At 52.5% G+C, this 26,016-nt stretch overlaps 1 protein-coding gene across 1 annotated transcript; it reads right to left on the bottom strand.

Annotated features, from left to right (window-relative positions):
* Positions 1-5,894: 5,894 nt before the first annotated feature.
* Positions 5,895-25,683, bottom strand: LOC118700976 (uncharacterized). Its single transcript, XM_054518247.1, has 8 exons — positions 25,601-25,683; positions 19,099-19,162; positions 18,424-18,483; positions 16,858-17,001; positions 15,573-15,728; positions 14,288-14,452; positions 12,999-13,163; positions 5,895-6,305 (listed from the first exon to the last, which is right to left on the bottom strand). Exons 2-7 carry the CDS (start codon positions 19,139-19,141, stop codon positions 13,015-13,017), a joined length of 717 nt encoding a protein of 238 aa, XP_054374222.1. The 5' UTR covers positions 19,142-19,162; positions 25,601-25,683; the 3' UTR covers positions 5,895-6,305; positions 12,999-13,014.
* Between the last annotated feature and the right edge of the window lie 333 nt (positions 25,684-26,016).

The raw sequence follows: 26,016 nt of genomic DNA, 5'->3' as shown, positions 1-26,016 counted from the left end.
GGCTGGGGAGCCCTGAGCCCTCTGGGCAGGTGGGCCCCATACCTGTCACAGGACGGGGCCACACGCAGGAGCGTCACGACTACGTCAGCGGGCTGTGCTTCCGTCAGATCCAGCAGGCTCCTGTTCAGCCTGTGCTCAGCAAACTGATTGGCCTGGAGCCACTGGTGGATGTACCTGACCAGGGCGGGCACCTGGAGAAGGCACGGGGACACTTGGAAAGCGGCCAGAGGGAGGAATGTGCCCAGCTTCTCCAGACAAGTGCTTCCCTTGCCACCACGCTGCCATGGCCTCCAAGAGTTGCAGTGACCAGCAGGCATGGCTTGGGAGAGCAAGCAATTCCTGGGAGGATCAAAGCCTGGCCACAGGCTGCTTACTTGCTTTGGGTTGGAAAAGCCCTCCTCTACCAGCATATCCAGCAGAGCAGCACTGGTCTTAGTTTTGAAGATGTGCGAATAGGCTCTGAGCCCACTGTCCATGGTGCTGGTCTCTTCCTCCCTAATTCTCCTCATGAATTTGCAAACCAGCTGTAGGAGAAGGGCACGAAGCCAGGGATCTTACAGGGAATGCTCCAAGCGCGGTGCCAGCAAGCCCAGCCCAGGTGGGGATGGCTGCAGGTACCTGCGCTGTTCTGCGGAAGAGGCCACGGGCGGGCTCCTGCTCTTGTGTGCGCTCCAGGGCTGCACCTGGCAAAGAGCGAGCACAGCCAGAACTGAGGGGCTGCGGGAGAGGCCGGAGAACACAGCCCAACCCTGCGCTCCCCAGGCAGGGAGAGCCCCGGGATGCCCCAGGGGATGGAGCACGGCCCTTGCGGGGTGTCTGCCCAGCCCCTTTTCTGTCCTGTCCATGGGCATGGCCCAGGGGATGGGATGGGATGGGATGGGATGGGATGGGATGGGATGGGATGGGATGGGATGGGATGGGATGGGATGGGATGCAAAGGTGCCAAGCTGGCTGCAGGCACCCACCCTGTGGCCCAGCTCTGGCACTCACCCTCCTGTGGCAGCCCGAGTGTCACCTCCTCTTTGGTTTCCTGTGTTGGAGCAGGTCCACGGCCTTCTTCCTCCTCCTCCACCCTGAGCAGCTTGGGCACTCTTGGGTCTCTCTGCTCCATGTCTTCTTCATCCCTATTCCATTCTGTCCATGGGAACATCCCCAGGAGATGGGATGGGTTGGGATGCAATACGATTGCATGGGATGGGATGGGATGGGATGGGATGGGATGGGATGGGATGGGATGCAATGTCACCAAGCTGGCTGCAGGCACCAAGCCTGTGGCCCAGCTCTGGCCCTCACCCTCCTGTGGCAGCTCAAACGGCACCACCTCTTTGGTTTCCTGTGCTGGGACAGCTGCAGGGCCTTCTTCCTCCTGTTCCCCCCAGGCCACCTTGGGCGCTCTCAGGGGTCTCTGCTCCATGTTAGTGGCTGGATTTGTGGCTACTTGCAGGAGAGATGCCTGGGAAAAGCTCCGAGTCAGCACGTCCTGCAGTTGTGCCTGGAAGGCACCTTCAAGACAGAAGCCTCAGGAAGGCTACAGGACAGCAAGTCCTGCACTCTGGTCTCCAGGGCTCCTGCCACAAGGACAGGAGATTCCTGTCAAGGATTGTGGTCGGGCCTCGAGGGCACCGGTGGCAGGGATGGGAGATGCCTCTGGGGCACCAAGTGCCACGCTCTGCCCTTGAGAGCACCTGCAGAAGAGAAGCCTCGGCAAGGCCACGGGTCACCAAGTCCCGTGGCCTGGCCTCGAGCTCAGCTGCAGGAATAACGCCTGGGAAAGGCTGCGGGTCAGACAGGAACGAGAGCGTTTTGCGGGGGCTCCTGAGAGCACCGCTCTGTCCCGTTCTGCCCCATTGCCTGTTCCCAGCAGCCGGGCAAGCTTCTTTTCCCCACGTGTCACAAAGGGCCCTTGGACACCCGTTCCATGGCATGGTGACCGTGCTGCACCATGTCACAAAGGACCCCTGCACACACTGCCCCCTGCCTTGGGGCCACCCCCAACCCAGCCAAAGGGGCTCAGGTTGGAAGAAATCACTCACACCAAGTGTCTAAGACAGCCCAACAGGGTCTTTAGGAACAGCTCAAACCATCAGCAAACACTGCCCTGCTCTGCAGGCTCAGGGCAGCAGAAGGAGCCCCAGGGCTGCTGATGCAGCCGCGCTGGGAAGGGCACAGGACCTTCCACAGAAGCTGGCACGGCCTCCTTGGGACACATCCCAGCTGGTGGCCATCCTAAACCCACGGGTGTGACACGGACAGGGAATGTGTGGGCCAGGGCACGAATGCTGCTCTGACCCCTGGGACCCGGGCAGCGCTGACATCAGCAGCTGTGGCAGAGTCCCTGCCCAAGCAGAGCTGCCACCCCCCGAGCCCTGGCAGCGCTGGTGCCCATCTCCTGCCCCAGAGACCTGTGCCCCCGGGGGGCTTCTGTGCCACAGGGAGCCAAAGCCCACGTGCATTGGGGGCTGTGCTCCTTCCTGCAGGGGCTGTTGGCAGCAGCACCTGGAGCAACTGCTGGCAGCACTTGGTCTCTTACTCCATGCTGAAATTATTTTCTCATTGAAGTCATTTCCTTCAGCACAGAAACACCTTAGTGGCAAAGGCACAGAAGAACCTGGCATTTAAGAATCCTCAGTTCAGGAAATCTTTACTTCCCATTGCTCAACTCAAGTAGTTCTAAAAAGTTGCAAACTTCCCAAATTCATTGGGATGGCCTGAGAAGGTGAAGACTTGGAATTTTGCTTCCCTTCTCAAAGCAGCAACCCATTTGCCTTAACATCATCCACTGAGAGTCACTTTACAGAACATAACACTACACAGAGGCAAACAAAAGGCCATTCTTTGGTTTGCAAACAGTTTCCTATGAAGGGATGATAATATCCTAAGTCTCTTAAGGAATAATAGCTCTCAAGAAATTCAAGTCCACTCAGTGTTACAAAAGTAGCCCAAGCAAATGAGTAGATGGCAAAGGGGCTAATCCTCCCCCTGGTACAGATATCTAAGTGGCCAGTAAAGTACAGCTCTCCCCTCTTGTTCCCTGCAGGAGAATCAGGACCATGAAGAATAAAAGTCACAGATATTCTTTCTGCCCTCTGTAACCAAAGCTGTGCCAAAGCACAGATGCTGCCTTCAGACTGACTCAAATTCCAGCCTAGACCTCTCACCTTCCAGACAACGCCTTCTCCAACACCCAGCAACACCAACCCCCCAAACTCCCACACAGAAGCCCTCAACACCCCACCAGGACCCCCAGCTGTCCCTGTCCCTCCGCAGAGCTTTCCCAGCCTCCAGCAGATGCCCTGGCTCCCTGCACGTGCCGTGGGCTGGCACTCAGGAGGATCTGCTCCAAGGCCTTCCCCGGTGGCAGCTCAGGCTGCCAGGCCTGTGGTTCCTGGATCACCCTTCCCACCGAGCCTTCCTGGGCACGGCTGTTCCATGGGCACCTCTGCGCTCAGCTCGCACTGCTCCACTCAGCCAGGGCTGCTGGGAAAGGATCCAGAGCAGCCTGGCCAGCTCTTTCTCCAGCTCCCTCTTTACTCTCTGGGGAGGGAAGAAGCCTCACAATGCAATCAACCATCGAGACAAAGCTAACTGACACAGAACATTCGAGAATACAAAGGGAGTGACTACAGAGACTGACAAGAGTAAGGGGTAGTACAACTGACATTGACAAGGGCTTCTAAGGGAATGAGGGGAGGAGAAGGGAGACTGACACACTGATGGGCAGACAAGTGGCAGAAAACTTTGTGGTGAACAACTTAGGACTGAACCATTAGGAGGAACAAAATGGGGTACATGGGAGAAACCATTATAACTAACATGGAAATCTATCTTTTGTATTAAAACAACTGTAAAACACCAACTACCACAGGCAGGGTCTGAGGGCTGGAGAGAGGGAGCTGTCAACAGGGAGGGAGAAGGCAGGAGCTATGGGAGCTTCCCCAGGCTCAGCTGTGCCAATCATCAGCTGTGCCTGCAGCTCCAGCTGGTCTCCTCTGGTCTCCAGGTGGTCTCACCTTCCAAGGGATCTGGAGAGATCTCTGAAGCCAGGTTGTGGAACGTGCAGTTTATTGCAAAGGGCCTGGGTGCAGGGCCCTGCTGGGAGCTGCCAGACGCAGCTGGAGCAAGCCCAAGAGAAATAAAGAGAGTGGTAAAGAGAGAGAAGGCAAGAGCGTGGTAAGAGATGAGAGAGAGAGAGAGAGAGAGAGAGAGAGAGAGAGAGGATGAGAGGGCGAGGTTCTCGTTACAATACGATAAATCATCTTCTGTGCTGAATATGCTAATTCTCACTAACCAATCTAGTACAAGATACAAATCCTATAGCATTTACATACAGCCTATAAGAATCATTACCTTACCACACTGTGTTACATTTTAAACCCTAAAAACTCCTCTTTGGGTCCTTCTGCCAAGCTAGTGGGGTCTGCTCTGACCCTTGGAGCTGTCTGCAAGCCGAGGGAATTGTTTGATCAAAAAGGGATTACCTTCAGCTGGCCATACCATTGTTTTCAAGTTGTTCAGTAACTGAGGTATCTCAAAGCTTGCTTTCATTTCAATCTCGCTTATACTTTCTATATTCTCAAAATCTTTTGCCAGGCAATCATATTTATAAGGCTTTCCTGTTTCATCTTCCCCAGCAATCCAGTTTGTTTTATGGCTTAATAATATTATAAGTAATAAATGATAAAGCCAATCAATAATCAATAAAAAAGGGTTTTTTTATTTTGCAACCAAGATTCGGTCTCCGATAGCCACAATCAAAGGGGCAGCTTCGAGCCTGGGATCGGCACTGGGTGATCTAAACTCTATCGCTTCGGATCCCCTCTGCTCACAAATGTTGCCTCCTTCGGGTTGGTTTTATACAGATTTTTCCACCTGGGGCAGAGTTGCTCCTATTCTTCTTGTCGCTTCACATATTTACCTAGTTTCCTTTTCTCTGTGCTGGGCTGGACAAAACTGTTTCTGGGAAGTGATGAATGCTGATCTTCGAGTTTTGGGAACCTGGCATTGGGATGCACACCCTTGAAGACTCTGACTATCTTGATTATAGATACTTTCTGAGTATTCATCACTTGGGTGTCTCTGGACTGTCCTGGGAAAGGGCCCATCTCTGCAAAGAGCCAGGTCTTTTTGTTTGCTAATCAGTTTTTTGTCTCCACTGCCGTCTCTGATTTCTCAGTCTGTGAAGCAATCTTTTCCCCCCCCCGGCTGCGGCTTGTGGTTTTAAATCTTTAAGAATTTTTTGTACAAGCACAACTTTTTTCATGTATATTTTACACAGGCATGAATTATTCCATAACATATATCATAATAAGGTGAGGAATTCATGGATCTTTAACTTCCGCTGGAATGCAGGCACATGGATTCAGAGCTATCACACACTAACTGTATGGTTTTGGGGTTACTTTAATAATGGTACTTACTGTGAGGAAATGACACCAGGGGAAATTTTCTCCCAACCCTTCACCCAGCTCTTTGGGTCTGTCCCACCAGTTTTCAAAGGGCTCAGATCCACTCTAAATGCTAATGATATCAGAAAGTGGTTGGTGTTGCTGATAGGCCTGTTCTATTTAGCATTCAGAGATAAGGGAAGATTAACCTGGATAACCACCCTGGCACCTACCCCAGAGACAAGGGATGCTGCTGCCCCAGAGCCTGACCCTGCCCCACAGCCCAGCTCAGAAATGAACCACCCAGACTGGGTGGGGGCTCTGGTGAAGGAGATGGGCCAGATGCTGAAGGAGCACATTTCCCCAGCTGGTGAGAAACCCTCCCCCTGCCCCAAAGAGGGAGAGTCTGATGGTGCAACAGTGGAACCCACAGATGTTACAAAGGTCCAGGTTCTGTGGTATTTTCCGGTCCCCCCAACGAAGGGAGGAAATGATGAATCTGACTCCATGTTCTTAGAAGGCTAATTTATTATTTTATTAAAAGATATTATATTATATTAAAGAATGCTATATTAAAACTATACTAAAGAATAGAGAAAAGATACAGACAGAAGGCTAAAAGACAATAATGAAAAACTCGTGACTCCTTCCAGAGTCTCAACACAGCTGGATGGTGATTGGTCATTAAGTAAAAATAATTCACATGAAACCTTGAAACAACCACCTTTTGGATAAACAATCTTCAAACACATTCCAAGGCAGCAAAACACAGGAGAAGTGAATTAGATAATTATTGTTTTCGGTTTTCTCTGACATACTTGCAAGAAGAAAAAATCCCAGGAAAGGTATTTTTATGACAGTCGTAAGTGTAATAAGGTTCCACATTAACATAAGAGCAGTCATAGCAAGGAGCAGTCCACCCTGTGGAAACAAGGAGATTTAAGATGAAATCAGAGCACCCAGATAAGGATAAGAATGGAGGGCCCTCACAACCCACAGGGGAGCCAGTGGTTGAGATCATCACTGAGTCCCTGATGTACAAAAGTCTCTGTAATCTGCACAAAGACATTGTACAACGGGGACGTGAGGCTTATACAACCTGGTTACTCCGGGTCTGGGACCTTATGGGTACAGGCCTGCAAGTGGATGGTGGTGAGGCAAGGAATTTGGGACCCTTGACCCAGGACTCAGGTATGAATCAGATTTTTGTAAGGGAGCTGGGGTCCCTTTGTCTCTGGGAGCAGCTTTTATTGAGTGTGAGAGAGAGGTTTGTCCACAGGGACAGAATGCAGGAGCAGCACCATAGAATGCACTGGAAGATCCTCGAGGAAGGGATCCAACAGCTGAGAGAAGTGGCAGTATTGGAGATACTCTTTGGGAGGGATGGACAACATAATAATGACCCTGACAAGGTCAGTGCACAGGGCAAATGCTGTGGAGTCTGGCAAATCTGGGGCCATCTCAATACACCACCTTCATTGCAATGATTAATGCTGATAACAACTGAGAGACAATGGGCTCTGTCACCAACAAGCTTAGAAATTGTGAGAGTGTGATCAATGGCCTCATGCAGGCTCCTGTCTCTGCCGTGGTCCAAGAACTCAGAGAGTAGATGAGGGAAATGAAGGAGGAGGTGAGGAAGATTGTAGGAGCAATGGGGGGGGTAGGACGGTTAGGACGGATGGAGACGAGAGATCTCTGAAGCCAGGGCTTGGAAGTTGGGGTTTACTGCAAAGGGCCTGGGTGCAGGGCCCTGCTTGGACCTGCCAGCCACAGATGGGAGCAGGCCCGGGAGAAGTAAAGAGAGTGGTAAAGAGAGAGAAGGCAAGAGCATGGTAAAGAGGATGAGAGAGAGAGGTTCTTGTTACAATACAATAAATCATCTTCTGTGTTGAATATGCTAATTCTCACTAACCAATCTAGTACAAGATACAAATCCTATAGCATTTACATACAGAGTATAAGAACCATTACATTACCACATTGTGTTACATTTTAAACCCTAAAAACTTCTCTTTGGGCCCCTTCTGCCAAGCTAGTGGGGTCTGCTCTGACCCTTGGAGCTGTCTGCAAGCAGAGGGAATTGTTTGATCGAAAAGGGATTACCTTCAGTCCGGACACTCCATTGTTTTCAAGTTGTTCAGTAACTGAGGTATCTCAAAGCTTGCTTTCATTTCAATCTCGCTTATACTTTCCATATTCTAAAAATCTTTTGCCAGGCAATCATATTTATAAGGCTTTCCTGTTTCATCTTCCCCAACAGAAGATCAATGCAGCACCTGTGTGAGTCACAGGCCCCAAAGTCACAGCCCAACATTCTCCAGCTAGAGAGAGAGGGTACACCCCATGGGCTGACCTGTGCTTCTTTCTGTGTGACCATGGGGAAGACATGGGAAGGTGGAATGGGAAACCCACTTCTGTCCTGGCAGCACGGGTGCATCAGCTCAAGGAGGGGAACCAAAGAGTTACACCAAAATGAAAGTAGCCTCGGCCTCCCATGACCGAGCTGCCAGGTATGATCTGTCAGATCCCCTTGAAGGAACCTCTACCATGTATGCCCAGGAAAGAAATAATAACCAGGGCTAGGGGGGTCCTGCCTCTAGCCAGGAAGAGGCACAGCAAAACCGGATTTTCTGGATGGTGTGGATCCAATGGCCTGGCACATCAGAGCCACAAAAATACAACGCCTTAGTTGATACTGGTGTGCAGTGTACCCTAATGCCATGGGGACATGTGGGGGCAGAACCTGTTTCCATTGCTGGGGTGACAGGGGGATCACAGCAATTGACCCTGTTGGGAGCCCAGGTGAGCCTGACTGGGAAGGAGTGGCAGAAACATCCTATTGTGACTGGCCCAGAGGCCCCGTGTATTCTGGGCATAGACTTCTTCCAAAATGGCTTCACAAACACCCCAAGGGACTCGGGTGGGCTTTTGGAATAGCTGCGGTAGAGGCAGAGGGCATTAAGCAGTTGAACACCTTGCCTGGACTATCAGAAAACTCATCTGCAGTAGGACTCCTGAGGGTGGAAGAGCAATGAGTACCAATTGTCACCTCGACAGTGCACCACTGGCAGCGTTGAACAAATTGAGAAGCTGTGATCTGTAGCAGGCTCCGAGCCTGCTAGGGCTCCGTGGAGGGAAGAGGCTTAAAGATAGGAAAATGCCAAGTCATGGTGAAATAGCAATGAATTGAGATGTCGTGATCCCCATCCACAGAATGATCCGTGAGCTGGAGAGCCAAGGGGTGCTCAGCAAATCTCACTCACCCTTCAACAGTCCCATCTGGCCTGTGCACAAGTCTGACAGAGAATGGAGATTGACTGTGGGCTATCGCGCCTTGAATGAAGTGACTCCACCGCTGAGCGCTGCTGTGCCGGACATGCTGGAACTCCAGTACGAGCTGGAGTCCAAGGCAGCAAAGTGCTTTGCCACTATAGACATTGCTAATGTGTTTGTCTCCATTCCTCTGGCAGCAGAATGCAGGCCTCAGTTTGCTTTCACCTGGAGGGGCGTGCAGTACACCTGGAACCGACTGCCCCAGGGGTGGAAGCACAGCCCCACCATCTGCCATGGACTGATCCAGGCTGCGCTGGAAAAGGGTGAGGCTCCAGAACACCTGCAGTACATCAAGGACATCATTGTGTGGGGGAACACAGCAATGGAAGTGTTTGAGAAAGGAGAGAGCATCATCCAGATTCTGCTGGAAGCTGGCTTCACCATCAAGAAGAGCAAAGTCAAAGGACCCGCCCAAGAGATCCAGCTTCTGGGAGTGAAGTGTCAAGATGGATGGCGTCAGATTCCCACTGAGGTCATCAGTAAGATCACAACAATGTCTCCACCGACCAGCAAGAAGGAAACACAAGCTTTCTTAGCCATAGGTTTTTGGAGAATGCACATTCCTGAGTACAGCCAGATTGTGAGCCCTCTCCACCTGGTCACCTGCAAGAAGAACGAGTTCCACTGGGGCCCTGAACAGCAACCAGCCTTTGCTCAGATCAAGCAGGAGATCGCTCATGCAGTAGCCCTTGGCCCAGTCAGGACAGGAGCAGAGGTGAAGAACGTGCTCTACTCTGCAGCCAGGAACAATGGCTTGTCCTGGAGCCTTTGGCAGAAGGTGCCTGGGGAGACTCAAGGCCGATCACTGGGATTCTGGAGCCGAAGTTACAGAGGATCCAAAGCCAACTACACTCCCACTGAGAAGGAAATCTTGGTTTCCTATGAAGGAGTTCAAGGGACCTCGGAGGTGATTGGCACAGAAGCACAACTCCTCCTGGCACCCTGACTACCAGTGCTGGGGTGGATGTTTAAAGGAAAGGTTCTCTGTACCCACCACACCACTGACACCACATGGGGCAAATGGATTGCTCTGATCACACAGCGTGCCTGTATTGGAAACCTGAATCGCCTTGGGATTTTGGAGATAAATACAAACTGGCTGGAAGGTGAAAACTTTGGTCTCACTGACAAAGAGGAGCAGGTACAAGTGACACGGGCTGAGGAAGCTCCACCGTACAACCAACTACCAGCAGAGCAAACACGCTACGCTCTTTTCACTGACAGTTCCATTTGTTTCATAGGGATGAACAGGAAGTGAAAAGCAGCAATGTGGAGCCCCACAGGATAGGATGCACAGGCTACCAAAGGAGAAGGTGGATCAAGTCCTTGCTGAACTCAAGGCCATTCAGCTGGCCCTGGACATTGCTGAAAGAGAGGTGTGACCAAAAATATACCTTTACACCAATTAGTGGATGGTAGCCAATGATCTGTGGGGTTGGCAGGAAAGGTGGAAAAAGGCCAACTGGCAACGTAGAGGAAAATCAATCTGGGCTGCTGATGAATGGAAAGACTTTGCCACTCAGGTAGAAGAGCTACGTGTTAAAGTCTGCCACTAGATGCCCATGTCCCCAAGTATCAAGCTAATGAGGAACACTGAAACAACGAGCAGGTAGGTCTGGCTGCAAAGATAGAGGTGCCAAAGATAGACTTAGATTGGCAACATACGGGGGAGTTGTTCCCAGCTCAATGGGCCCATGATGCCTCAGGTCATCAGGGCAGAGATGTCACCTGTAAGTGGGCACGAGACCGAGGGGTGGATTTAACCATGGACAGTATTTCTCAGGTTATCCATGACTGTGAGACGTGTGCTGCCATCAAGCAGGCCCAGCAGGTGAAGCCCCTGTGGTACGGTGGGCAGTGGTCCAAGTACAAGTATGGGAAGGCCTGGCAGATTGACTCCATCCCACTGCCCCAGACACGCCAGGGCAAGCGCTACGTGCTGACCATGGTGGAAGCCACCACAGGATGCCTGGGGAGGTACCCTGTGCCTCACGCTACTTCCTGGAACAACATCCTGGGCCTGGAAAAGCAAATCCTGTGGGGACATGGCAGCCCTGAGAGAATCTAATTGGACAACAGGACTCATTTCAAGAACAGCCTTATCAACATCTGGGCTAGGGAACATGGCATTGAGTGGGTGTACCATATCCTCTACCATGCACCAGCAGCTGGGAAAGCTGAACGGTGCAATGGCCTGCTTAAAACCACCTTGAAGGCATTGGGTGGGGGGACTTTCAAGAACTGGGAGATTGATTTAGCAAAGGCCACATGGTTAGTGAACACCCAAGGTCAAGGTTCCACTAACCAAGCAGGCCCTGCCCAATCTGAGCCCTTGCAAACAACAGACTGAGATAAGGTTCCAGGCATACATATGAGGGCTATGCTGGGAAATACTGTTTGGGTAAACTCTGCCTCCAGCAAAGACAATCCCATCTGCAGTGTTGTCTTCACCCAGGGACCAGGTTGAGAAGGTGGGTGATGCAAAAGGATGGAGAAATCCAATGTATACCTCAAGGGGACCTTGTTTTAGGGTGAACTACCCATGACGCTGTGCTTGTATCTGTAGCCGCATGTATTTATGTTTATAATTTTAAAAAGTTTAAATTTGATGTAACCTGTTGGTATGGGAAAAAAATTGGGGTGGATAATATTGGGGGCTGGGTTTTGGTTGGTTTTCTTCTTGCCTGTTCTCTCCTTATCACCTGTAGAATTTCTTCCCATTGAGTTGCTAATGGGAATTGATGGCTTGAGCCAGGCAGCGAGGGGGGACTCTTGGTTTTTTTGGGAGTTTCTGTGGTGGCTGGGTGGGGGGGAGGGGGGCAGAGATACTGGGAGATTTGGGCTGGGGGCAGTTCCTAGTGCACTCTTGCTCCCTTGGCACTGGAGGGGACACAGGCTGGGGAGGGAATTCACCACCACTGTGAGACCCCGTCCCTGCTGCCTTCTCCTACCACCATCGTGACCCAGCAAGGAACCTTTCTTCTGCTGCTGGGGCTCGAATACCCCTGCCCTCCCAGGACATCCTGCAGGTTGCAGCTATTTGCCCTGGAGTTTTGGGACATTCTCTTTCACTGTCCCGGGATTTTCTGCTCATCCCTGCTGTTCCAGTCATCTGGTTCCGAGAGTCCTGTTGGGGCAGGGGATCGGCTGCCCCGGGGTTTGTGGAGCAAAGCCTCTTCTCCATCCCTGCCCGCCTGGGCCCAGCCGCCATTGCCGCGTGCTCCCCGCGCCGCCCCACAGCGCCCCCTGCAGCCCCGCGGGGATCACTGCACTGCCCCGCCCGCCGGGAGCCACCAGCGCCCCTGCTGGCCGTGCCCGGAACTGCACCAGAGGGGAAAGCGCCGCAGCCCCAAGGCGGGGACTGGGCTCCTGCTCTGTGATCGGTGATGCTGCAGGGGCTGGTGTTCTGTGTGCCTTGTTATACCCACTAGGAAAGAACTGTGGGACTGGGCTCCTGCTCTGTGATCGGTGATGCTGCAGGGGCTGGTGTTCTGTGTGCCTTGTTATACCCACTAGGAAAGAACTGTGGGACTGGGCTCCTGCTCTGTGATCGGTGATGCTGCAGGGGCTGGTGTTCTGTGTGCCTTGTTATACCCACTAGGAAAGAACTGTGGGACTGGGCTCCTGCTCTGTGATCGGTGATGCTGCAGGGGCTGGTGTTCTGTGTGCCTTGTTATACCCACTAGGAAAGAACTGTGGGACTGGGCTCCTGCTCTGTGATCGGTGATGCTGCAGGGGCTGGTGTTCTGTGTGCCTTGTTATACCCACTAGGAAAGACCTGTGGGACTGGGCTCCTGCTCTGTGATCGGTGATGCTGCAGGGGCTGGTGTTCTGTGTGCCTCGTTATACACACTAGGAAAGACCTGTGGGACTGGGCTCCTGCTCTGTGATCGGTGATGCTGCAGGGGCTGGTGTTCTGTGTGCCTTGTTATACATATGGGTAAAGAACTGTTATTGCTATTCCCATAGCTTTGCTGAGAGCCCCTTAATTTCAAAATTATAATAATTTGAAGGGGGACGAGGGTTTTACATTCTCCATTCCAAGGGATGCTTTTCTGCCTTCCCAAGCAGACACCTGTCTTGTAAACCAAGACAAGCTGTTTCAGTGACATGGATCAAAGAATGTGCCATGGATTATTTCCATGTCCCCCATGGAAGGACTGTCCCTCCCCATTACCCCTGAGGAGCTGAGCAGGAGGAGCTGACAGTGTGGATGGCCTGTAGAGCAGCTTTTGCCTTCAGATGGATTAAAGTCTGGTTGGCAATAGCTCTGCTCACCTGGGATCTTCTCCGGCTATGCTCTGCGAAGCCGAAGCTCATCCTTAGTGGCCTCCAGACATTCCTGTACATCTTCTTCCAGAGTATGAGTTCTTTGGGAGATCAGCCTGTGGCAGTTCTTCAGCATAGATTTGAGGGCCTGTGCAATTTGCTCCATTTTGTTTCCTGAAAGAACAATGAAAGAACAAGGTCACAGGGTCACTGATGTTTCCTCCTTGAGCAGCAGACCAGCTATCTGACACAAGCAGGCCCAAAGGCTCTGATTTCACCTCCCTGACAGAAGGCCTCACCTCAGGGCTCTCCTGTGGGTGGTCTTTTCCTCCCTCATTCCCTCTTAGAAACCCTCCCCTCACAGGAATTCCAGTTGGCCATGAAGGCACAATCTGGAAATGGTTTTCCCTTTACCCTCACACTTTTAGCAGGGAGGGGACAAGAAAGCCAGAACAAGTTTTCATCCCTTTTCAATGTCCCATTTGTGCTTTCCGTAGCCCAATAAATGAAGAGCTCCAGCTTTGAAGTGGGCCACACAATTCCAAGCCCACAATGGCTTGAGGCGGCAGGAATTGCAGGGGTTTCCCTGGACTCTCCTGGGCTGCTCCTTGCCCTGGCTCTGCTGGCTGCAGCTGGAGCACAAACAGGACCCCCGGTCAGGGAAGGCTGATCCTCCCTCAGCTGTCCCTGCCCTGGGGCCAGAGGCTGTTCCCAACACACTCTGTGTCCTGCCTGAGCCAGGCCCAGGCGCACAGTCTGGGGCCAGCCAGGCCCCACTGGAGGCTGTGCCCCAGCTGAGCCTTCCCCTTGCCAGCACCAGCTCCTGCAGGCAGAGCTGCTCTCCACAGGCCCTGCGCTCACAGACACGTCCAGGCTCTGCTCAGGGCAGCTCCTCTCCCTGCTGATCATCCACAGGGAAACAAGGCTGAGCTCACGTGTGCCCCAGCATGGGACCAGGAGTGGGGCAGCAGGAGAAGGGCAGGGGGAAAGGGAGAGAGAGGGACAGGACTCCAAGGGGGGACCCTTAGCAAGTATCAGGCAGTGAGAGAACTCCCAGCACACACCCCATGCAAAGGTGAGGGACAGAAGAGGGACTCTGACCACCTGCACCTGCAGAGAACACTTCAGCAGGGAGGTGTTTCAGTGCCATGGAAGACAGAAGCTGTTCCCCATGGAAGGACTGTCCCTCCCTGTCCCCTCTGAGGAGCTGAGCAGGAGGAGCTCACAGGGTGAACGGCCTGTAGAGCAGCTTTTGCCTTCAGCTGGATGAAAGTCTGGTTGGCAATGGCCCTGCTCACCTCGGATATTTTCCAGCTCTGGTCTGCGAAGCTGAAGCTCATCCCATGTTCCCTCTGACCATTCCTCTACATCTGCTTCCAGAGTTTGAATTCTTTGGGAGAGCAGCCTGTGGTTCTTATTCAACATGGATTCCAAGACCCTTGCAATATCTTCCTCTTTGTTTCCTGTGATGAAAGAACAAGGTCACAAGGTCACTGATGTTTCCTCCTTGAGCAGCAGGCCAGCTATCTGACACAAGCAGGCCCAAAGGCTCTGATTTCACCTCCCTGACAGAAGGTCTCGCCTCAGGGCTCTCCTGTGGGTGGGCTTTTCCTCCCTCATTCCCTCTTAGAAACCCTCCCCTCACAGGAATTCCAGTTGGCCATCCATGAAGGCACAATCTGGAAATGGTTTTCCCTTTACCCTCACACTTTTAGCAGGGAGGGGACAAGAAAGCCAGAACGAGTTTTCATCCCTTTTCAATGTCTTGTCTGTTCTTTATGTAGCCAAAAAAATAGAGCTCCAGCTTTGAAGTGGGCCACACAATTCCAAGCCCACAATGGCTTGAGCCAGCAGAAATTGCAGGGGTTTCCCTGGACTCTCCTGAGCTGCTCCTTGCCCTGGCTCTGCTGGCTGCAGCTGGAGCACAAACAGGACCCACGGTCAGGGAAGGCTGATCCTCCCTCAGCTGTCCCTGCCCTGGGGCCAGAGGCTGTTCCCAACACACTCTGTGTCCTGCCTGAGCCAGGCCCAGGCGCACAGTCTGGGGCCAGCCAGGCCACACTGGAGGCTGTGCCCCAGCTGAGCCTTCCCCTTGCCAGCACCAGCTCCTGCAGGCAGAGCTGCTCTCCACAGGCCCTGCGCTCACAGACACGTCCAGGCTCTGCTCAGGGCAGCTCCTCTCCCTGCTGATCATCCACAGGGAAACAAGGCTGAGCTCACGTGTGCCCCAGCGTGGGACCAGGAGTGGGGCAGCAGGAGAAGGGCAGGGGGAAAGGGAGAGAGAGGGACAGGACTCCAAGGGGGGACCCTTAGCAAGTATCAGGCAGTGAGAGAACTCCCAGCACACACCCCATGCAAAGGTGAGGGACAGAAGAGGGACTCTGACCACCTGCACCTGCAGAGAACACTTCAGCAGGGAGGTGTTTCAGTGCCATGGAAGACAGAAGCTGTTCCCCATGGAAGGACTGTCCCTCCCTGTCCCCTCTGAGGAGCTGAGCAGGAGGAGCTCACAGGGTGAACGGCCTGTAGAGCAGCTTTTGCCTTCAGCTGGATGAAAGTCTGGTTGGCAATAGCCGTGCTCACCTGGGATCTTCTCCAGCTCTGCTCTGCAAACACAAAGCTCATCCTTTATGGTCTCACGCCATTTCTTTACATCTTCTTGCAGAGTTTGAATTCTTCGGGAGAGCTCCCGGGCAGTCTTCTTTAACTTGGATTTCAGTTCCATTGCAATTTCCTCATCTTTGTTTTGTGTGAAGAAAGAACAAGGTCACAGGGTCACTGATGTTTCCTCCTTGAGCAGCAGGCCAGCTATCTGACACAAGCAGGCCCAAAGGCTCTGATTTCACCTCCCTGACAGAAGGCCTCACCTCAGGGCTCTCCTGTGGGTGGTCTTTTCCTCCCTCATTCCCTCTTAGAAACCCTCCCCTCACAGGAATTCCAGTTGGCCATGAAGGCTCAATCTGGAAATGGTTTTCCCTTTACCCTCACACTTTTAGCAGGGAGGGGACAAGAAAGCCAGAACGAGTTTTCATCCCTTTTCAATGTCCCATTTGTGCTTTCCGTAGCCCAATAAATGAAGAGCTCCAGCTTTGAAGTGGGCCACACAATTCCAAGCCCACAATGGCTTGAGGCGGCAGGAATTGCAGGGGTTTCCCTGGACTCTCCTGGGCTGCTCCTTGCCCTGGCTCTGCTGGCTGCAGCTGGAGCACAAACAGGACCCCCGGTCAGGGAAGGCTGATCCTCCCTCAGCTGTCCCTGCCCTGGGGCCAGAGGCTGTTCCCAACACACTCTGTGTCCTGCCTGAGCCAGGCCCAGGCGCACAGTCTGGGGCCAGCCAGGCCCAAACCGGAGGCTGTGCCCCAGCTGAGCCTTCCCCTTGCCAGCACCAGCTCCTGCAGGCAGAGCTGCTCTCCACAGGCCCTGCGCTCACAGACACGTCCAGGCTCTGCTCAGGGCAGCTCCTCTCCCTGCTGATCATCCACAGGGAAACAAGGCTGAGCTCACGTGTGCCCCAGCGTGGGACCAGGAGTGGGGCAGCAGGAGAAGGGCAGGGGGAAAGGGAGAGAGAGGGACAGGACTCCAAGGGGGGACCCTTAGCAAGTATCAGGCAGTGAGAGAACTCCCAGCACACACCCCATGCAAAGGTGAGGGACAGAAAGAGGGACTCTGACCACCTGCACCTGCAGAGAACACTTCAGCAGGGAGGTGTTTCAGTGCCATGGATGACAGAAGCTGTTCCCCATGGAAGGACTGTCCCTCCCTGTCCCCTCTGAGGAGCTGAGCAGGAGGAGCTCACAGGGTGGTTGGCCTGTAGAGCAGCTTTTGCCTTCAGCTGGATGAAAGTCTGGTTGGCAATGGCGCTGCTCACCTGGGATCTTCTCCAGCTCTGCTCTGATCTCCTGTAATTTTTTGAAATCTTCATGCAGAGCTTTCATTTCATTGTCGAGGTCCTGGGAGGCCTTGTCTATTTTGGATTCCAGGGCCTTGTTGGTCTTCTCCCTGTTCCACCTTCCTGTAGGAAATGACTGGTGTTAGTGGGAAACTGACATTTCTGCCTTGAGTGGGAGACCATCCCTTCTCTCTGAGGATGCTCGTATTTTCTTTTCTAAAGTCTCTTCTTGAGGGTCTCTTCTTAGATCTTGCAGCAGGTTGGTTTTTTCTTCCACTGTCTGGAGAAATAATCACTTCAGAGGAATTAAGCACTGTGCTCAAGGTGCAATCCAGAAATAGATTCTTTTTTTGCTTTATTTCTTTATTCAGAGGACTAACAAAAAGCTCAGACTTAGTTCCCTCATGTCCTGCCTGTTTATCAATTTGTTTTCTCCAGACCTCTTTTTCTTAGATCATCCTTTCTAATTCAGCAGCCTTGGAAATGAGTTCACTCATCCCTGAAAAACAGAGATGTGGAATTCATGGGCTGATGCATCTGTAGGCACCACATACCACTATCCTGGCTTTCAAATCCTATTCCAACAGGAGTTTGCTCTAGGAAGAAACCTTGGCCTCCCTACTGTAGCCCCAGTTTTCTTCCTGACGTGGAGACTTTTTCTCTAACAGCTTTTGCCTGTTGAAAGGATTCTTGGCACCACTGAGAGCCCTTCTAAACATGGGTTTGGAGCTCCTGTGCAGCTAGTGAGGAATACTGGGAGGAACCCCATGGCCTCCTCACTGCCCAAAGGCCTGGACATGGGGGAGAGCCCAGGCCATGCTAAATTCCAAGTGTCCCTTGAGGGAATGACATTCCCCTGCCAGCATCCCAGCTGGAAAGAGCAGGGGCAGGAGAACAGCTGACCTTGGAATCCAGGGGATGGGATCCAGCAGAGGCCAGGCTGTGCTGGTCTGTGCTGGGAAAAGCCCACTGCAGCAACATCTCTGCACCCTGGGGTCCTGGGCAGCTGCATGAGGATGGGCAACGTAACAAAGGACTGGCTGGAGGCCTTTGGAAATGGGAATTTATGGACAGGTGGGATTGCTCGATCTGACTGCACTGGGCAATCACCTCTGGATCTTCCTGCTTGGCAGGATTCAGTTTCCAGGTAGTGTGGGCAAGGACTGGCACTCACCTGCACAGAAAGGCTTCTGCCTTTTGTCCCTGCAGCTAAACCCAGGCTGAGATTCCTCCTTTAGTGCTCAAAGAAAGGAAACCCCAGAAGGGATGTGCTGTGTCTTTGAAATCATTACCAATTGTGAGGAACACCCCTGCTAGAGTAGGATGTGTCCCTGGTCAAAGAAAGTCACCCCTCTGACCAAACTGATCCCACCCCAAAGGCCAGGCCTTCTGCTGGGCTCTGGAAGGGGTTCTGCAGGCAACGTGCTCAGGGGAGAGACCTCCACTAGCCTCACTTCTCTCAGGGATAACACATCCCATCCCATCCCATCCCAAGGGTTACCAAGGATGGCCACAGACAAGAGGAATGGGACCCAGCACACTTACTGATTGCGTCGATTGCCGCTTCTACACCTTTCTCAGCCAGGAGGACAACAGCCCCAGATACTGGACATCAGGTCATATGAAAATAAAATCAAAAAGAAAATCAGGACATTTAACAAGGACCTTTCCCCTAGGAACTCCAGGACTGCACTGAGCAGGTTCTGGGGCAGAACACATCCCACAGCTGGCCCAGCAGCCCCTCAGCAGTGCTGGGGGGTTCCTGACCCTCAGGCCCACTGAGGCTCTCCTGGGCCAGGGAGCTGCCTCAGCTGCCACAGCACTCAGGCACCACACAGGTGTCCCAGTCCCACCAGAGCACAGCCATCCACAAGAGGGTGAGACTCTTCTGCCTCACACCAGGAGTGGAGAGGAACCTCCCAGTGTCCCTTCACACATTCATCTCAGCCTGACCCTCAGAGCCCTGCTCAGCAACACTGCCTGCTAGAGTAGGATGTGTCTGGATGTGTCTCTGGTCAAAGAAGGTCACCCCTCTGACCAAACTGACCCCAGCCCAAAGGCCAGGCCTTCTGCTGGGCTCTGGAAGGGGTTCTGCAGGCAACGTGCTCAGGGGAGAGACCTCCACTGGCCTCACTTCTCTCCGGGATAACACATCCCATCCCATCCCATCCCAAGGATGGCCACAGACAAGAGCAATGGGATCCATGAGTCCTCTCTTACATAGGGACACCCTAAAGCCTCCAGGTTTCCTCCACCAGCTCATTTCTTCCAGCCACTGCTTCACCTGAAAAGAAAAATGAAAAATGAAAAAAAGGAAGCTTCACTACAATATTTCCCTAAGGATTTAAAAAGCACATTTAAGAGCTTTTTGGGGACACATAAGTCCTTTATAGTACTCAAACCTCTGATCTACTCAGGGTTTTTTAATTTACTGATTTTCCCTTTCATTACTGTCTAAACAAGTAATACAACTCTTAGAAAAAAAAATTAGCCATGTTCTCATTTCTTGTTACCTGTGTCTTTTTTTTCAATATTCACTCTTGTCGTGGTTTGGAATGGGAAGAAAATCTGGGGAAGTGATGCAAAGCTTTCTGTGTAACTGACAGTCTGTGGAACCACTGATAAGCTGAACACCCCTCTGAAAAACACACATGTTAAAGACTAAAAGGCCCGGGAACTCTCTCTTTCTTTTCCGGTGAGTGAGAGGGTGGCGGGCTGAGGAGGTGGCGGGCCCGGCCCCGGCCCCGCTCCCCGGTCTCGGCCAGGCCGGGCCGGGCGGTCCTGCCGCGGGCCGGGCCCTTTTCCCCCTCCCCGGGCCGCCCGCCGCTTCTGGCCGGGCCGGGCCCCAGCAGCTGCCGGGCAGGAACGGGGGGAGGCTGCGGAGCCCGGACCGGAGCAGGGCTGGCCCTGGCTGTGATGTTATCATCAAATCCCCTTCCCCAGCACGGCTGAGGCCAGAGAGCCCTGCAGCCCCTGCAGAGTGGCCCTGCGGCTGAACACAGAGAAAACCAAAGACCAACCACGAGGCCAATCCTGGCACAGCCAGGAGTTACCGGCAGGGCAGGTAGGCCTCAGGTGTGACATTAACCCTTTCAGTGCTTCAACCCTCCCTCGAGTGAGAGAAAGGATCAAGACGCAAGCATGGAAAGGAACACCATGAAGACATGGGGGTCAGTGAGGAAGGAGTTAAGTCCCAGATGGGAGGTCTTTGGAGATGAAATCCTCTTGTAAGCTATGGAGAAAATACTCTTTCTCCTATAACACATGAAACTCTGGGGAGATGAAAGTGTTCAAACTGATATCAAGCAAAGGCCTCCATGCTAAGATAAGCAGGTCTTGAAATAGCTGTGATCCCATGAGAAGTTGGAACAGAGGAAAAGAGTGGTCCTGTGCTTCCAGGAGATTTCTGCTCCCAGGGATGAAGATGATTTTAGAAATAGATAACAAGAACTTTTGCCTTTGAACAGTTCATCTTTAAAACAATATCTCATAAGTCGACATGGCCACTGACAAGCTGTGGGAAGGCTTGTGGCAATGGGAAGGACTTCACCAAGGCACGGTTCCCCGGGCAGCTGCTACTCGTGATGAAATTGAGAGCCACGAGAGAACTGTTTCTTTTCCTCTTGTGGAGAAGTCTCCATAACCTTAACAAGAGGGACTTCTCTCCCTCACTGAATTGAACAGGGGGTAAACTGACTGGAAGTTTTAGGGTTGGTTTCTTTACATTGTCAGTGGGAAAGAAAAGATTGTGGGGGGAAGAGAAGTGTCCTGAGGGGTTTGTTTTGATTCTTATTACTTTTCTTTTAGTTACTTTAAATAAAATTTTCTTTATACCCCTTTAAAGTTTTGAGCCTGCTTTGCCTTTCTCCTAATCCTATCTCACAGCAGGAAGTGAGTGTATTGGTGATTGGCCAGCACCAAACCTGCCACATTCTTTTGTGTACTGGCCAGGAAAATCTCAAAATTAGGGAAATCTTAAATTGGCAAACCAAAACCACTACAACTCTGCAAAGCAGGGGAAAAGGGTCAAAATCTCTGTGGTGGGCACAGCACTGGAGAAGATAATGCAGTTGGTAAGATGTTCTGTTGTACTCCCAGCTGGTCCCTAACACATCTTGTCTGCCCTGGAGCTCTGAGAATTCTCACAGACACACACATCACCTTCCTCAGTCAAAATTAAGACCTTCTGTTTTTGCAGAGTGCTGAACCTGGTGTTCAGCCCCAGCCACAATTTTCCATAAAGGAAAGGGACCATTTTCCATTCCTTCAGACTCAAATCCTGGAGGTTATCCTGACCAGATATGAAGAAATCTGTGGAGAAAGGACAAGTGACCTTGGCTGGCTGCCAGAGGCCCACCAAACTTCTCTCACTCCCCCTCCTCAACTGGACGGGAGGAAAAAATACAACTGAAGAGCTCACATAAAGCCCGGGACATCCCTCTCCAGCTGCCACCATGGGCAAACCAGACTCGACTTGGGGACGATTGCTTTGCTTTCTCAGCAATTCCCAATAGAGCAGCAAGCCAGGTAACAAAGACAAAACTGAAACCACCTCACTCCCACTCTCCCCTCCCCTGGCTGTGAACACCACCGGGTGCAGGTGGCTGGGGCAGCTGCAGCGCCTGATACAAGCTGAGCTCCAGGTGGGAGCCCGAGACAAGAGCTGGTGAACTGCCAACAGAGCCCAACAAAGGGCACCAAGAGTGGTGGCACAGCTGGGGAAGGGACACTGAGAGACCCAACAGGAACTGAGGGCTGGGAGGAAGAGCCAGACTTGAGCCTTAGGCATGCAGAGTGTGAAGGGACAAAACTGAGGGGCTCCCTTGTTGGGGGAACAGCTCAGGCTGTTCCTGTGTTACTGCACTGGGAATAAATAGCTTTATGGAATCAGACAGCTGAGACTGCTCTGGGAAACCTGGGCTGGAACCAGGGAGGACACAGGGGCTGGGTGTGGGAGGGGGAGTGTGGGGAGTCCAGCAGGGCCCATTGGGGCACTGCTGTGGAGGGCCTCCAGTCCCAGCACTGAACACCTCTGGTGGCTGGAGTGTGATGGCCAGAGAGCCTTGGGAAGGGTCAGATTGGGAAGTTTCCTCAATATCCTCTTCTGTAAGCTAGCTGCAGAAAGCAGGGCCCTGCTGACCCTTCCAACAAAGCCACCTGTCCCTTCTGGGCACATCCATCAGAGCAGCAGGGACGAGGTGAAGGCAGAAACAGGGACTGCTCAGGAGTGAGGAAAGGTCTGCTCAGGGCACAGCTCGCTGCCATGCTCTGCTCTCCCTCTTTCTTGCACTCCATTTCCCTGGGCTGTCTGCTCATTGTGACTTTGTTTTCTTTGGCCATGTTCCAGAGAAGGAGGAGGACCTGGACTGAATTAAGGAGGCCCCTGCCAAAGCTGCTGCATGTCAAGAAAGCTTTCCTGGTGTTCAAGGGGAGGATAGACCTGGGGGAGGAAAAGAGCTCCACTGAGGATTAGAAATAGAGAAGTGCCAGCAGGGACCCAAGAGAAGTCACAGCCCCAGGGCCCATGGCTGTCCCAGGGGTCTAACTGAAGGCATCAGACAGGAAATGCCAGGGGTGCTTTCCCAGGATTGAACCCTGCTGCATCTCCTCCCACTACCTTTTGCTCTTTTGTTCTGGTCTGAAAGGAGGGAAAGCACATAAATGGCATAAAACGCTCAGAGTTTGAGGGGTTTTCTCCTGAAAGCAGAGCAATAGTGAGAAGGCTTCTCAAACAGTAACACTGAATAGATGATGTGCACGTGGAGCTATCCTGGATGTGCCTCTGCCATTGATAACTGATGAACACAGACATTAGCTCAGATCACCTCTCATGGAAAGATGGTTGTGCTTCCAGGGATGAGTCATCCCACTTCCCACAGTAAGAGAAAATTTGTTCTCTCTGTCTCTCTCTCATATTTAGAAGGAGCCCTGACAACTGCTTTCGACAGGAAAATTATTTTATGCAGGACCAGATCTGCAATCCTGAGCCAAAGTTGAAGCTTGGAGGGGGAAAAATGAAGGGGGAAAGACAGGAGAGGAAGGGGAGAAGGGAAAAGAAAATGAAGGGGGGGGGGGGGGAGAGAGGAGGAAGAAAAAGTATGGCCAGAAAAAAGAAAAAAAAGAAAAAAAAAAAAAAAGGAAGAAACTCTCTCTTCTGCATTGCCAGTGATGGCTCTGTTGCCCAGAGACCAACAGAGTCTGGTGTGCCAACAGAGGCTCAATAAATTAGACTTTTTGAATTATGCATTGAATCTGATACAACATTAGTACCAGTATTTGAGCTAAATCCAGGAGGATTGTATGAGTGGGGGTGAAATCTCATTATGCTTTGTCTGGGGTGCTAAGGTGAACTATTGTTTTCATTTTTATATTTTATAGTATGAAGTTCTACTCACTCCATGAAAAAATAATTATTCATTATATATTCAGACTAAACATTTTTCTGATCAGCCAAGATCAAAGAAACAAACAATCTTCCAGAATATATTCATGGCATCCAGGCTGTGCCTAATCAATATGCTACTTACTTTTTGATTTTTCTCCAATTTAATGTGTAGCAAAAGCCATGGCAACAATTTTTGCTGTCAACAAAAAGCCTATTAAAAAAATAAGTAAGGCCTGAATTGATAATTTTTTCTGTTTGTAGGAATGCATTAGGAGCTGGATTAGTGACTGTAGACAGTGGGTGGGAAGGGACAATGGACTTTGAATGGGAATTCCATGAAATATTAACTTTGTGGTCTCCCTCCAACCCTTCTTGACTGTTCTCCCACCCTCTGCAGCACAGCTGGGCCTTGATGAGGCAAAGACACTGAAAGCCCTCGGGCTCTGGAGGGCAGCAGGGCTCTTTCAAACCTCAGCAAAGCCCAATGAAGGCCCCAGGATGGTCCAGGGAGCTTTTCCCACTCAATCCCCTCTGGCAGACCTTGACACAGCACTTGAGGGCCCTCAGCAGTGCCCGGCCCAGGGACAGTCACTGCCTGGGAAGCCTTGTGAGGAGGGGGTGTCACTGCTGTGCATTGCCAACAGTGATTCCACTGGCCTTGCCCAGAGGGGCGCCTGCAGACTGCGCAGATTGCTCTGCTGCAGACAGTTCTGTTTGGGCACGGTCACGCTTTTGTTGTTGGTTTTGCTGCTGCAGACACTGATATTCTTAAGGAAATCCCACCAGGATTGAAGGACAGCTGGAGGAGGATTGCCACCCCAGTGACCACCAGGGCAGTGGTTCCCGAGTGCCACAGCCCCCTGTGGCTGGGCAGGTGTGGCGTGAATGTGCTGGGCAGGGGGTCAGCCCTTCCCCTGGCTGGGCTCCTGCTCACACAGCCCCGGGTGCTGCTGCCTTGCTTTGCTGCTGGCTCGTGTGCTCCCCCTGCCAAGCGCTGCCTTTTCACCCTGGAGCTCGGTCAGTTCAGCCGAGAGCCCCAGGAGATGAGTGCTTTACTCCTGGCTCTTGGAGAGACCATTCCTGCCCGCTCTCAGATTTCCTGATAGGCATTTACGGGAAATCGGAGCCAAACCGAGAAAGGAGGTGCTGGGGGGGAGGGAGGAGCCCGTGGGGGTGGGAACCCTCCGGAGCTGCTGCCGCTACCACCACCTGGTTCAGCTCATCGAGGCCTTCTCCTCTGGAGCCCCAGCTCCGTGCTCTGCTGCTGGCCTCAGTCCCTGCCCCTCGGTGCCTGGACCCCACTATTTCCTGGCTGTGACAGCCCAGGCTGGCACTGAGGAGCACATCCCTGACCAGCCCTTCCTGTGGGGCAGGACCAGGTCCCCGCGAGCACCCCCTCTTCACCCGCCAGGCAGCTCTGCTGAGCCATCGCTTCCACATCCCCCACGCTGCTGGAGCCCTTTGCTTTGCCTGGCCATGAATGCCAGGGCAGTTCCATTCCCATGGGAACCTGCTCACTGGCCTGGAGACCCCTCCAGGCTGCCCCCAGAGCTCTTCTGCCAACTCTCCCTGATGATCAGGGAGTTTCTGAACTGCCCTAGGCAGTGTCCCCCCTTTCTGACCCCTCCACTGCTCACTCACACAAGTCAACCTTTGCCCATCCTGTTCAGGATCTCCAGGTATCCCAGCTGCTCTTCACACCTCCCATCCTCATCCCCCTGACACTCCTCTGGCAGAGCCTCTCCTCTTCCACTGCATTCCACCAGCACTCAGGCACAGCCTTCCAAACCATCTAGGGATGGGTTTGGCCCCCCCAAAAAAGAGGTAGGCAGCTTCTGAGATCAAAATAAGCAATTCTGGGTTCTCAGGGGTTCAGAAACTTCCATTCAGGAGCATTTGGGCTAAGAAACCGCACATTTGGGAGCCTTGGGACTCTGTGATTAAGGGAGCTTTGGGGTCCCAAACCCTGATTTAGAGAGATTTTGGGCTCTGAACCAGCCCAAATTTTAAGCAGCATTGGGGTTGAGAAACACCAATTTAGGGACTTGCTGGCCTACAAAACCCTGATTTGGGGAGTTCAAGGCTGAGGAAAAAATCACATCGAGAGCTTTTGGAATCAGGGAGAGTGACCTGGGGATATTTTCAGAGAAGCAAGAATGATTTAGAGCTTTTGGGCTCCAAAAAACCTTTTTTTTTGTTTGTTTGTTTAGTCCCCATTTAGGGAGCTTTGGAGCTCCAAAGCAGCGATTTCAGGAGCTTTTGGGCTGAGAAACATCAATTTCAGAAGCAGAAGGAGCAAGCCCTGGAGAAACAGAGGAGCAAGGGGCTGGCGCTTACCTGGGACAAGGCTGGGAAGAGGCAACTCGGCGATGCGGTGTGAGCAGCGGCAGCTCCTCATCCCGGTTATATCCCACCCGGCCCGCCCCCGTTCCCACCCCCGTTCCCACCCCCACGGGCTCCTCTCTTTCCCCCCGCGGCTCCTTTCTCAATTTACACTGATTTCTCGTAAATCAGTTTTCAGAAAGTGAAAGTGAAAATGCTCTGATCAGGGAGCGGCTCCTTGGCTGGGTGGGGGGAAATGGGCCCAGCCAGCGGCCCCTCCCGGCTCCTGGAGCCTCCAAGGGCACCGGGAATGCCCCGGGAGGGCACCGGGAGCGCTGGGAGTGAACCCCTGGGGCTGATGGCAGACAGGGCACAGGGCTTGAGTTAGGGGTGCCAGAGCTCTGGAACACTGATTCTGGGAACTTCATGGC

The sequence above is a fragment of the Molothrus ater genome, unplaced genomic scaffold, assembly GCF_012460135.2.
Source record: "Molothrus ater isolate BHLD 08-10-18 breed brown headed cowbird unplaced genomic scaffold, BPBGC_Mater_1.1 matUn_MA502, whole genome shotgun sequence".
NCBI lineage: Eukaryota > Metazoa > Chordata > Aves > Passeriformes > Icteridae > Molothrus > Molothrus ater.
Note: the sequence above shows the minus strand (reverse complement) of the source record. Positions and strands in the feature narration are given on the sequence as shown.